This window comes from Camelus bactrianus, chromosome 12 (assembly GCF_048773025.1).
Source record: "Camelus bactrianus isolate YW-2024 breed Bactrian camel chromosome 12, ASM4877302v1, whole genome shotgun sequence".
Lineage (NCBI taxonomy): Eukaryota > Metazoa > Chordata > Mammalia > Artiodactyla > Camelidae > Camelus > Camelus bactrianus.
The window spans coordinates 40904042-40918926 of record NC_133550.1 but is presented as its reverse complement, the minus strand read 5'-3'; the positions used below and the strand labels follow the sequence as shown (position 1 = coordinate 40918926).

The following is a 14885-nucleotide window of genomic DNA, read 5'->3' as shown; positions in this document are numbered from 1 at the left end:
TACAAACATATAAAACAAATGAAAGGAATATTCAGCATCACACCCAAATGACATAAATGTTTGTTTAAAGATCATTTTGATTTCATATTTCAGTTATTGTCCTAAATCTGTCAACTGACCAAAAAGGAATACATTCTCTCCTCTGATAAAATGTACTATAATATAAAATGTAATTAGAAATGTTTTAAGAACAATCAAGGCCTTATGTAAAATAATCAACTAAAATATGCAGTAAACTTCTACTATTTCATTCTAACAAAGAAAAGAGATATCAGAGGGACATTAAATACAACAGCTAACCTCAAAATATAATTCCGATTAATTCATTGAGCATTTCTCCAGTTAAAGTCCATTACAAAGATGCTAGTTTCATCTTTCCTTCATTTCAAGAGAAAAAGAGTGCATCTCTTTAATATAGATTTAAATTTTCACTAAACAACCATATTAATGTAATATTCCAGAAGTTTGTTTATAACTTCAGAATATAATGATCTAAGCAGACACTAAGATTTTCGTTAACTGATTAAATTATGAAGTTCACAGGCAACAAACATGCTGCTCAGCCTAGAATATGACTGTTAATCTTCATTGTTTTAGAGCCATGAAGTATCCACAAAACAAAATTCATGTAGCAGACATCAGAGAAAAAGAAATAAAAAAGAATGAGAAAGACGAAAAATAAAAATGGAAAGAACAATAGCTTCAAGTAGTTACCTGCTGGTGAATCAGCTACTAATCCATCAGGTTTAGACTCCTCAATGAAAACAAAAGACAAATGCATTAAAAGGAAAAGACAATGCTGTTACAATTGCTAATGTGAAAAAAAAAATCTCTGAAAGCCACAATCTGTCAGGTAAGTAGCAAGATTTTGACGAAAATTAAATTTTGGCCTGCTTACATTCTTCAAGATCACTAAGGTAACACTAAGCAGACTGGCATAATGATCTAAATACAGCTCAGTTCCTCTAAGACTTTTTGTATGTTAACATATTATTAGATTTTTAGGTCTTGCAATAGATGGCATCTTAAATTCCATAAATCCAATAACAAATAAATAATATAAATTATTACAATTATAAATATAGATTCTAAAGCAAATACTCAAGTTAGCAGGTAAGATTCAGTCCTATAATATTTGAAAATTTTCATAAGCTAAAATAGGCCATGAAGCAATCACTACTAAAAAATGGCTTTAAAAACATAAATTTTTAATTCAGGATCATAAACTGTCTTTAAAAGAAGCAGAAATAAAGAATATATTCCATAAGATTTAATTTACCACATGCATTAGGAATAAAATAATATACCACCTGGTCATTATTTCCATATTCTAAAAATTATATATATCTAGAAGAGTTTAATAAGGCTTCTCACAGTGTATCTGACTTTTTATTTTCCTACATTGATTTAAGCATATTGACTATTAATAATCATCAATATTTAAAATACACTTTCCCCAATGGTAAATTTATTAAGACAATTGCACTGTGGAAGATGTATTTAATGTATTAAATGTAAAACAGTTATCTCAAATGTGAAAACAATTTCCTCTGTGTTTTCAGGTACAGAAAACAATATAGCCCATTTCTGATTGTTAATAACATCTACATAAAACATGAGTAAGTAAACTATAAGTATTTTAGATTACTAAAAACCTCTTTAATGTATCCTCAATTACAGAAGCTGAATAGTAATAAGACTGATATCTTTTTATCCATTTGTTTTTCTTCTCTAGTCCAAATGACGATTTTTGATGAAAAGATAAAAAAGGCAAAAAGACTAAGAGTCACAATGTGCTAAGATAATGTGCAAAAGGATTATTAATTCCTTTATAAAAATATTAAAGCTACTGTTAAAGGGTATCCACTTTATTCTTATAAATGAAAACTATATATGCATTAGGTAAAATTATTCTAGGATTCTTTATGTAATTTTCGTATAGAAGTCAAGATAATTTTAGTGTAAAACTCGTAATTGGATTAAGACATTTCCTTAGAAAATATATTAAACTATAAAGATTATGAAATATATATATATTTATATATATAGAATCTAGGATATCAAACGAAATCACTAAAAATAAACACTTCTGTTACCACAGTGACTTTTCTTTTCCTCATGTATTTTTTTTTTGTAAAGTTGTATAGCATTATGTATCTGTGTGTGTACAAGGACACATAAAAATTTTTATTGAGTTTTTTAAAATCTAACATTAATACAAGAGTTTTCCCATGCTTTCAAACGATCTCCACTAATATAAACTATCCGCAGTTAATAGTTCTTTCCCTACTAACAGACATTTTAGTGATTTCCAATTTGTCACAAATTCTTTGAAGAGTTTCACTGTTGTTTGAACTTATTTATACTTTTTAAACATTTAGATATATTGCCAGAAAATAAGAATAATGTAGCCTGATATAAAAAAAAAACAACACATAGGTAAATGATTCTTAGTGGAACACCTTTAAAGAGTTATATCTTAGATTCCCATATTTTGGTTATATTCATTTGCATTCATTAATATTAAAACGGGTATACATGCAGGATATTAAACACATAGAAACAAATTAGGAAGTTATTCATATCAGGCCACCTGCTTACAAAAAAATATTATGCTTAATTTTCAACAATGAAAATAAACAACTAAAAACACACTTCAAGTATTTAAAAGCAATTACTTGCTGCTGTAGCCCTTGAAACTTTTCTAATTCTTTCTTTAATTCTTCTGAGTACCATTTTTCTTCCTAAAGGAAAAAAATGCCTTTTAATTAGTAAATTTTAAGACTTTTTTATCTGAAACATTGAAAATAAACACGTAAAATCATTTTTATTCTTACCTTAAGTGAAGCTTGTAGGTCTTGGACCTCTTGTCTAAGTAGTGTTATGTCATCTCTAAACATACATTGGGAAAAACAGGAATTAATAGTTAATGTTCTTTAACAAGTCATGGCTAGTGACTGTATATTAGTATTCTAGTTTTCTCAATTCTTAAAAAAACTACTGTACATTTTATGCATAGTGGAATATACATATAAATCCCTTAGGAGAATAATTGTATTCCTAGAGTATGTTATTTATAAATGGAAAAACATTTTATCATGGAAATGATAAAACTGTCAAATGCCTGAGCCAGAAACAAAATATCATTAATTTACCAGCAAGAAGTATCAATGGCTTCCTATTGCAGTTAGTATAAAATCTAAACTCACTAATAAGGACTATAAAATCTGTACAATCTAGTCCCTGCCTTACCACTCTTCCCCTCACTCATCTAGCTCCAGCATTACTGGCTTCTTTCTGTTCTTTGAGTCTGAAATGCTATTTCCTGGCAAAACTTCACATTTTGTTCCCTTCATCTAAGAGTCAGTCTGATACAGAATAGTGAGAGACCACCCGAAGTCCTAATGCAGGAGAGATTCCATGAGAAAACACATTTGGGATTATTATTCGGGGTATAAGAAACATGTATCTTCCCCTGTTGGATTGTAAACAGCAGATAAAGGGACCCTCCTTGCTCCATGCCACTGCAATGCTGCCATGGTAGAAGACACAATAACTGAAATGAGTAGACTGAAAATACTCAAATGAATTCATTCTGGTACAAAAGGAATCGGAGAACAGGATCAGTTCTAATGATGGGGAAGACCAAGTCCACTACAGCACAAGCATATGAGAAAGGTAAAAGATAACGGGACAATACTGGTGGAAGAATTATTCTCTAGGATGGGGGCGGGGGTAGAGAGTAAAGGGACAGAATCAGCTTCATCCGTGAAACATGGTTAATGATAGGAAAGGAAGGAAATTGCCAACAAAGAAAAATGTAAAAGATGGAGAATTGAGTCCTCTATTTTTTGTACTCATTCATAAGTAAAGAATTAACTCATTGTTCCACAGAATTTGTCTACTCCAGACTCTCAAGCTGTTCAGTTTAACGGGGGAAGTAAACATGTAAACAAGTAAAAGCAATAGACGATCATCAGTTCTATGATAGAAATAAAAGCAGAGGCATAAAGACAGTGATCACTTCTACCTAAAAGCACTTCATGATGGAGATAAACTCTGAGGTAAAGTCTTTAATCTCTGAATACAGAAGTAAAATTAGATAATAGATTCCTGTGTGTCTTTTGTTGACTCTTAAAATTTATCTTTATCTGACACTTTCACTAATTTTCATTTCTCTATTGTGTGTGTGTGTGTGTGCGTGCGTCCCCATCCCTCCCTCTCTCCCAAGTGGCCCTAGGAACATATCTATTTGTAGAGACCACAAGCCAACTGGAGAAGACTTAGTCTTTACATGCATATGGACAATTGTGGGTGTGTTTTAAGTTTTCCCTACTCTTTATTAATCTTCCAAATCCGTGTATAAACAAAAATGATGAAGAGAAGAATTAATAACAATATACTTGAATGGCTCATATTAAATTGAATCAAATTGCAAAGAAGATAATCCAATTCAGTTTCTAATTGGGTGAACTTAGTTATTCCAATTAATCTTTTAAAAAGTGCCACTTCAACAAATTTGTGAGAGTAATTTGCCTATCAGTGTTTAGAAGGAAATATAATGAACTCTGTTTTCAAAATGTCAACAGTGAGATGTTCCTTTGGAACATCAAAAGATACCTAGTAGGCAACTTGGGAGATAATTCTAGGTTGGAAATGTAGTTTAGGAGGAAGTCATAGATGTAGATATCATCACACATATAGAGGAAGAGGGATACATTAAACAGATCAAAAAAGAATGATAACAATGGTATGCTGTCTCAAAAGAGCAGAACGAAAGACAGCCAGTAAACCAAATTTGCAGAGACTGTGACATATGGTCTACAAAGATGGCTGCCATCAAGTTCTTCCCTTCTTATATGTAAAAGCCACCCCTTCACTGAAAGACAGTTTACTTCTTGGCCTCTTGAATCTTAACTGGCGTTGAGCAGTCTTGTGGCTACTTTAACCAATAGAATAGGGCAGAAATGACATTCTGACACTTCTGAATCCAAACCTTAAGAAGACTGACAGCTTCTGCTCCTTTCCTCTTGGAATGCTCTTTATTAGGACCTAACTGCTATCCTGTGGGCAAGTCAAAGCAGCCACATACACAGGGCCATATAAAGGAGAACTGAGCCCCCTGACATATTGCCCCAGCTGAGCTGCCAGCCAGTATCCAGTTATATCCCCCGACCATGAATGTGAGGCCATTTTGGCCCTTCTGGCCTTTTCAAAACCCAAGTCTACATAACTTAAAGCAGAACCACCCAGTCAAATCAAAGAATCATGAGAAGTAATACACTGTTAATGTTTTAAACCATTAGGTTTTGAGTGGATTATTACACAGTAATACGTAACCAAAACAAAGGTCTACTAAGATAAAAACTGAAAATAATCCTTTTTTTTTTTTTTAACTGTTGGGCTTTGAGGGAATAGTTTCAGAGCATGGTAGGGCAGAAACCAGGTTTTCAGTGAGCTAAACATTGGATGAAAAGTTAAGGGTAGACTGAATGAAAATTCACATACTAGGCACTAATTCGTAGATGAAAAAGCAGCTCTGTTAAATTGACACTAAATATAAAGGCACTTATACATGATTTAATATAAATATATATTTTATATCTATTTCCTAACAAATGACAAAAGAATGGTACCAAAATTATTAACTCATACACAAAAATCTTAAAGAGCATTAATAGTCACATGAAAAGGAAAGATTCACACATCCCAAAAGCACTGGTTTTCCCACATATTTTAACAAATTAAAACAACCATATTTTATAGTTCTTTATTATCAACCATAATGTGGTCATAACCAACTATGAGCCATTTTTTAAAGAAAAACATGAAACAAATTTTTTACAAGTAGAATAAAATCAAGATTTCTCCCTTAGTGGGAATATAAGATATAGAGTTTTCACCAATAGCAGAAGAAAAGGAAAGTTATATTGTTGAATGCCTTTCTAAGTAATTATATTTTAGCTTGATTTAATTTTAAAATGGTCAGGCAAAATTGCCAAGAAGCAGAATGTGTATGTGTGCTTGTTATTATATTGGTGATTACAAAAGAAATTTTTAAAAATAATTATTAAATTTAACTCTTGGCTAAATTAATTATTTTAATAACTTACTATAAAATCTTCTAAATAAAGTATATCATTTTTTATTAAGCAGAGTATGCTAAATATAATTTAACCTTTTGATAAATCACAACCTTCTTTCAAAACATAACCTCTGAACCATGTTGTAGATGCTGATACAGTTATTGGTCAAGGATAGAATAAGTTATAACAATAAAGGAGGAAGCCACAATAAATGAAGACAGATTTAAATTAAATAATATAAAGACACTACTATTTTCAAAAACTAAGTATTCACAATTAAACAATGGTATCACACACATTCACTACATTACACTTCAGAACTATTATACTGTACCGCTTCAGAGCAAGAGCTTCTCCTCCATGACTTGAATCATTACCAGCATCATGAACTGCCTCATAGTGTTTGAAAAGTTCATCAGCAGATCCAAGAGATTTCATACACTGGGGACATATGAAACCCTAAGAAAGAGATAGAAAAAGGTTTCAAAATAGTATTTTAGTATTGCAAAATAACCATTTGTATGTTATGAAATACAGTCAAATGTATTATTCATACCAATGGTACCATTAAGTAAACTCTAATTTATGGTGTTAAGTCCAAATTCTGGTATTGTGCAAAGGTACATCACTGCTTATCCTGGATGCAGTTTACAAGATATAAAGAAAACCCTTACAACCTTCTTTTAGGTTGAGTAAATTAATGTTAAGAGAGTTTTATCCTGAAAAGTCAATTCTAATCTAGAAGTCTAGTTGAGAAGATTTGCCTTCATATCCTCCATCTCTCTAGATAATCCTCTTCGTAAATAATACCTGCTCCAATCTACTTCAAAGGAATGATAACCAAAAAATTAAGAACATGAAGTACTCTGATCATTGAGAAAAAAGGTAATGTAAATAACTCATAATTACCACAGAGTTATCTACAATGGTTGAGAAGTATTCTAGTCAGTAATGCTAACCGAAGACTAGCATAAAAATTTTAAATTAACTTATAGTCCTGTACTGCTCTTCTAAGAACTTGTGGTTCCTCCATACCCCATTTATACTTCTGTAATTTGTCTCTTCAAAAATTAAGTTTCTTGAATTACCTTAAAATTACTATATATATATAGTCCTGTAAAATAATAAAAACTTACAAATAATCCCAGAATGACTATATGGTTATGGCATACAAGGTCCTTCATGTGTATTACCCGAATGACCTACCAGTCTGATGTCTGGACACCCTTCCTTACTCTATACAGCATGGCTCAACTATACTGAAGTACCTATGCTTCTCTGAACACACCATGGTATCTCACATTTTTATCCTTTTGTATGTATATTGCTATTTTCCTCCAGCATTATTATTAGTGTGTCAAGTTTCTACATTCACTGCGACACACAACACAAAAAAGATTTTAATCTATGTTTCCCTAATGGCTAGTGTAGTATTTTGAACATACCATGTATTTCTATACTGTGTATTTATTTAGTGAAATATGAATAAACCCAGCAGGGAAGAATTTGGGGGGCGGGGACAGAAGAGCTTCAATAGTTTGCAGATCACAAAGCTTCCAAGGCACAGATTGAGCTAACTAATAAAAACTCTGGATACATAAAAACTAAAAATAAATAAATAATTTGTGCTCTTTTGTTGGCTGTTACACAAGTAATATACCCTTACTTATCATTTGTGCATATTATATGGCAAAATCAAGGCTCACTGAGCATAATATTACCAGACAATGGTGTAACAAGTATATATAAAGGATTATAGGAACACAGGAGAAGAGGTATCCAACTCTGCCTGTGGTAGCAGTTAATGCTTTACAAAAAATACAGATACACATACATATTGTGTATATGTGTATATATACATATATGTAGAGATATGTATATATGAGACATTAGAATTAGGTACTAAAGAATAAGTAGGAGGAAAAAGACTAAATAGAAGTTTACTTGTCAGAAATAAAGGTATTCTAAGCAAATGGAGGAGCATGAACAAAGATGAAGGAAATGGTATGAAATACAGTCGTGCTGCATTTAGGAAGCAGAGGTCTGTTCTGATTATAGAGCAAGAGTGAAGGGCAGGAGCACTATAGGTGAATGAATGCAATGATCTCCAAGAAACTCCTAAAATAAGCAAAGACAGTAGTACTGAGGCTGTGCATTTGGACATCAGAATAACGCATCAGGATGCAGAGATATTTGATGCTCTGCTGAATTTGATGTCTTCTGAATGAATGAATGCTCCCAATCTATGTGTTAATCTAGCTGATGTTATGCTCTTTTTTTTAAAGCCACCTATTATCTACCATCATGTTTCATAACTGCTCTATATTATGCTTTATTTGGCATTCTTGTAAACTTCTGCCCAGTAACTACTGTATCACACAAGTTAACATGCTTTTGGTGCAACAGCACATAAACCCCTATAATATTGAGCTTGTCATCTCTCTTTTGCGTCTCAGCTTCTTCTAGTAACTAGAAGGCAAATTACAGTGTTCTTCAGGGAATCCACACCCCATTACACTATTTAATCTTCACAACTTTGGCTTCTTGAATATTGTCTCTACTTCCAGGTTTTGGCTTTAGATACCTAAGTATGCCAAAAAGCTAGTGATCACATTAAGGTATGCCATACCCTCTTAAAGCTTCTAAATATTACCAGATTAATATTCCAGAATGAACTGATTCATCCCTAAAGAGAAATTTAGAAATTCAGTAATAAATATTTAGTTATAGAAATATTCCACCTAAGTAAATTTTCCATGTGATTAGAGCTTTCATGGATGTTTAAATAAAACTTCAGTTTGGGGACATTTCTGATAAAAATAAATCTTCCTAAAGTACATATATTCACTTTCTCACCTTCTTAAATAGAAGATAGTAAACCTTTGCTTAATGTCTAAGCAGCATAAATATTAATCACTGAATGAGTATCTTCCACTCTGTTAATTCTGGCAAGCATCTTTAATTCCTGTAACCACATTTCAGTTTTTTCTAAACCCTGTTTTGTCTTTCAACAATCATTTCTAAAAATTATTCACGTGCTATTTCTAGCAATGCTAGCCTCATATGAATGGGAAGGGTATACTGGGGGGGGTCTATTAAAACTATATCACTCATTTAAAATAAAAATAAAATAAGCTCAGAATGAATATCTGAGAGATGTCCCATGAATGGGACTTTGTGATACTAATTCTGGATATTAAGAGATTCCTCTATTTTTTCTAAAATATTGTCAAGGGGACTGAAGTTGCTAGATAGCATAAAACACCAAATAATAAAATACTCAAAATAGCTAGCTACATTTATTTCCCTTAATCATTCCAAATTTCTCACCAACTTACACACACACACACACACACACACACACACACACACACACACAGGTTAAAAGCAATTAAATACCTTACTCTTAGCTTTCAGTTATCTGCAATCCTTTCTCAGATCCACTGTAGCTAAGAGCTTATCTTAACTTGATACTAATGATACCCTGTTGTACCAAGTATCCTTTCAGGTAAAAGGAAAGTTCTTATTAAGTGACAGGGAGAACAGGTTGTCACTTTTGGTTCTGGCTAGCCCATAAAGAAAAGCTGACCCATATGTTCTGGAAGAAAGACAACTGGTAAAATGCTAAGCAGAGTTCCAAGACTTTTTTGCCTCTATCTTTGTTCACACTGCTTCAGCTAGTTTAACTGGTATCCTCCCACAGGCACCCGTTCCCCCATCACCCTAGAGAATGTCTGGTTTAAGTGTTCCCCACCAAAGTTTTTCTGCAGTTTCCCTTAAGTTGAATTAGACATTGCACTCTTTTGCAAATATGTATCATAGAAACTTCCTGGCATAGAGATCATATCTTATTTACCTTTTTTTATCCCCTTTATCTACCAAAATACCTGGAACATAAGAGGTACTCTATTAATGTGTTAAATAAGTGGAGGTTTGGTGAGATTGTTTTCCTTATATGTCATTATCTCATAGGAAAAAGTAAGTGTGGTTTTTTTTGTCTTTCATGGTTAAAAAAAAAGTTTCATTCTTTTATAAAACTTGTAGAAGAATTTTTTAAAATCTATGCCTCTATTTCGTTATAGAATACTGTAGTCATTTTCAAAGGAAGAGACATAGCAGGATCATCTGAGAAACTGTTTCCAGCCTAAAAATTGGCAACAATTCCCCTCACTGGTTCCCACCCCTAGCCTTAGATATGCATCAGCCCCACACACTACAGAGAAACATTTGGGTGACCCACTGTTCATAAGTATGCCTCATTCTTTCCATCAGGTCTGGGTAGTCAAAACAAAGGTTGAAACAGTGGTAGACCCAGGTTCTAATGCAGTGTATTTTCCCAAATAAAGACAGTGACAGTTCACATGCAAAGTCGTCTTTAAGAGTAAAGCATTAATCTAAAACATTGTAATATATTCACTGATAAAACATTAACTAATAAAGATATAATTATTGAATAAAAAACTCACTTTATATTTCAAATTTCATGGCAAAATTTATGCAAAAATATTAACTTAAATGTTTATATTTGTTTACAGATTCACAAAGAATAGCCAAGCCAACTTCCCAAGAGCCTCTTTTCCTTATTGAAGCTTCTTTAAAGCATGCATAATTAAAGCAATCCATATTCCCTTGTAGCATAAAAAATTAAGCAACACCAAGGCCAGGAAAAACAAAGCTATTTTGAGCAACCCATAACCAAGCTGCTAAAACAAAATATATAGGACCCACAGTAACACTGGAGTCATTAAGAAGTTCCTGTCCTCTTGTCTCATTTTCAGCGTGCACTTTCTGGTAATGCTCCGACAAATCAATAGCAGTTATACATCTTTTCATACATAATGGACAGATGAAACCCTGTGAAATAACAACTTTTAGGAGGATATACATAAAGTTATTTATGAAACAAAATACAGACAGTGAAAACAGACATAACAGGAAAATAATTAGTATATCTCTTTTTAGTATATAGAAAGGAAATTTTTAAGCAGTAACTGCACGAAAGGTGAAAGACCTATCCAAAGTAGGACTTTGAAAATTAGTTTCCATCCTCATGCTACAAGTTTCCTCTGGTTCAGTATTATAGTAACCAGCTGCTTCAGTTGGAATATAACTACTCTTTTTGTTTATAATACTTTGTTCTTGCTTATCTGAGAGCCATTATTGGCAAACTAGTTTTTATTTTAGATCAAGAAATGACTGGCAGTTTTAACAAATACCTTTATGTAAGATAACATTCTCAACAAAAAAAATTCTTATGATGAAAGCAATTTTTAGTCTTCACCATATTCCACTAGCCTAAGATACTATTCTTGTCCACACCCATGTGTTCCAGTAGGTAGGTTTCCAGTAGGTAACCTTTTATTCTAACTTTATGAGCCAAATAAAATCATTTAAAAACAATTTCCCAAAATCCCTATACCTAACAATATCTATATTTTAAATGTGAGATGTTACACTTATCTTTGGTTTGGGGTTTTGTCAGACAGGAACAGTAAAAGGATAAGAGGATAGAGGAATTGAGAGGATCAAGGAGAAAGTAAATTAAAAGAAGACAGTGGTGAAGGACAATAGGTTATAAAGTTTATAATGTTATGGGTTTGGTGTCAAAAATAGATGTGGTTTTGAGTCACAACCAATATTGACTATATGAATTTTAAAAGTCACTTTATTTTGCTAAATATCATTTCCTCATCTATAAAATGGGGCTGATATTAGCATCTGTTCTTCTAGAGTTATTGTATAGTATATAAAATGCTTAGTACAGTGCCTGAGACATTATAAGTGCTAAACAAATATTAACTGTCATTGGATGTACAGTTAGAGAGTAAAGGAAATGAAGCTAAGAAAGGCTGAGAGACTAGAAGAAAAAATAGAAATTAAAAACCTGAAATACTCAGTAAGGCCAAAGAAGTTAAGTAGTGAGGAGAGAAAAAGTTTTTTCGAGGACAAGCGGTTAAGGTAAAGAATGCAGAGATACGATTTTAACATTTCAGATGAAACTATTCTACCTGATAAGAAGATGGAAGGTACTACCATGGGCTTGAGTAACTAGAAAAGAGGTAATAAAGATCATTGGCACTGATAACATTAAGAACTGGGAGGCTAAGATGTTCCTTGAGTCTCTAACATCACTTAGGACCATAGCAAGCAAAAAGACTGCAAACAAATGTTCCAAAGTGAGAAGCAAGGCAGGGTAGCAGTTAAAAGCCAGTCCTGGGCTTGAAACCTGGATTCATACCACTCTTAGTAGCATGTATGACCTTCAATTTCCTCATCTTAAAGGAGGTAAAAATAACACCTACTTCATATGGGGGAGTTGCATGAGAATTAAATGAAATAATAAATGCTAAGTGCTTATCACAACATCTGATACAAAGAAAACATTCAATAAATGTTAGCTATCATTAATATCATTGTTCCTTTTGTTAAGAACCCTTAAATGGGACTAGCTAGGGGATGAAAGTAAGAAACATGAATTCACTTTTTTTCTTTTTGCTGATGAAAGTGCTGTCTTCCAGGCAACCACAGTCCCGAGTACTAAAACTACAGAATAATTTTTCAAAAGAATGCACTGTTGCATTTTTTACCACAATATATTTATGCTGCCTACCATTTTACTCATTTCTTCACTGTAAGCATCCGCATATCATTCAATCATTCATTCAAAAAGTATTTACTGAGTGTGATTACTAGGTCATTATGCTACCGTGCTGAGAACACAATGGTAAAATAAAATGAAGTCCCTACTCTCAATAAGCTAGCAGGTTTCTTGAAAAATTTACTAAAGAAAATAATCACATTTTACACTCCACTAATCAGAAAATCCTATTAAAACTACCTTCAAAATATATTCAGAATCTCAGGACCTTTACTGTTATCGCTTGATCCAAACCACCCTCACAGTGAACATGCATCACTGCAATAGACTTCCAACAGTCTCTCTGCTTCTATCCTTACCCCACTAACAATTTTATTTTCCACAGAGCAGCTAGAGTGTATCCTACAAAAACGTAAATAAATTTTGTCGTTTCACTGCGCAAAACTCCCAAGTGACTTCCCATCTCACCAAGAGTAAAACACCCAAGTCGTTACAAAAGCCAAATGGCCCTATGAGGTGGGCCTCATTACCTCACTATCCCAGCCTCCCCTCACACTCACTGTGCTGGAGCCACACAAGCTTCCTGGCTTTTTCATCACGCCAGGCATGCTCCCACCTCGGAGACTGTCTACTTGTTCCACATGCCTGCAACATGCTTGTTCCAGAAGTTCACATGACTCGTTTCCTCACTTCATTTAGTTCTTTCTGAGCTATCCGCTTTCTTAGAAACATCTTCCCTGACAATCCTATTTGAAATTGCACCTACCCAAAATACTTTCTGTGCCCCCTTCCCTGCTTTTATTTTTCAAAATAACACTGCCTCCTTCTTTACAATTTTAGTGTGATTTGGGTTTTTTGCCTGTTCCTACCCACTAGAATATAGGTTTCACCAAGATAAAAACTTTTTACTATTTCACTCACTGCCATATCTTCAGCATCCAGAACAGTGTCTGGCAATAATAAATATTCGACCAAGAAATGAATCTCATAATAATAGTCATTACCAAAAGGATAAGGAATACTTTTCCATAGAAGAACATGGAAGAAGTATCCATCCTACATGTGAGCCAAGGAAAGTTTACTGAAAAAAAGTAATTATCTGCGATGACACTTGAAGGATAACCAGATGTTAACCAAGAAAAATGAAAAGCCAAGAACAAGTAAGGCATAGAGATCAGCATATTCAAAAGTCCAAAGATAATAAAAAACTTGAAACACCTTAAAATTAGGAGTTCATTATGCCTGGATCAAAGAACATTAAAAAAAAAACCCACATATATAAGGTTGACTGATTTCCCACAAAAGTAAAAATTTAATGCCATGGGGAAAGGTAACATTTTCAACAAATGGTACTGACAGGCATATGGGGGAAAAAATGTGATTTCCATATTCACATGGAAAAAATGAAACTCAACCACTACCTCATACCATACATAATAATTTAAAATAAACCACAGACTTAAATGTAAAAGCTAAAATGATTTTTTTATCCTTCAGTCTTTTTTTCTAAAATATCGTTGATGTACAATATTATATGTTACAGGTGTACAGTATGATTCACAATTTTTAAAGGTTATACTCCATTTATAGTTACTATAAAATATTGGCTACATTCCCTGTGTTGTACACTGTATCCTTGCAGCTTGGTTTTTATTTTTTTAATCAGGAGAAAGTTTTGCAGTCTTGGGGTAGGCAAAAAATTTTGTAGAACCCAAAAAGCACTAACCATAAAAGAAAAGGATGACAAACTGCACTTCACCAAAATTTAAATCTTCTTCTCTTTGAAAGACATCATTAACAAAATGAAAAACAAGCCAGATTGTAAAAAAAATATACACATCACATATTTCTGATTGTATAAGGCCTAAAATTAAGGCCCAATATTATATGCTGCCTTGACAACTGGTGAAACTGGAAGAGCTTCAATGATCTAACTACAAGCTCCCCTCCTTACTCTGCTCCAGCAGATAAGGTCCTCTAGCCCAAAAACCCTCCTCTGCACTGGGAGCAGGCACAGGGCCTGCTTAAGCCTGAGCAGCAGGTTTCAGTTTCCTACCAGTCCCTGGAATTATTCAAACAAGCCAATCACATCTCCTGTAGGAAGCAGACACCTCACCTTCCTGATACTATAATGACTGCTTCTCACAGCCCCTGAGTGTTCGTTTCTTCCCCAAGTGCAATCCCTGTGTGGCCCTACTTGG

At 33.3% G+C, this 14885-nt stretch overlaps 1 protein-coding gene across 9 annotated transcripts in view; it reads right to left on the bottom strand.

Moving 5' to 3' along the window:
- EEA1 (early endosome antigen 1) overlaps positions 1–14885 on the bottom strand; it is a 454815-nt gene that overhangs the window by 63367 nt on the left and 376563 nt on the right. For 5 of the 9 annotated variants that reach the window (XM_074375294.1, XM_074375296.1, XM_074375300.1 and 2 more), the window contains 5 exons: positions 10815–10940; positions 6421–6545; positions 2838–2892; positions 2679–2744; positions 715–754 (listed from right to left, as the gene is read on the bottom strand). In XM_074375294.1, the coding sequence (XP_074231395.1) occupies positions 715–754; positions 2679–2744; positions 2838–2892; positions 6421–6545; positions 10815–10940 (412 nt within the window). The remainder of the gene's footprint in view (positions 1–714; positions 755–2678; positions 2745–2837; positions 2893–6420; positions 6546–10814; positions 10941–14885) is intronic. The other 4 variants (XM_074375298.1, XM_074375299.1, XM_074375301.1 and 1 more) reach the window with 2 other exon arrangements.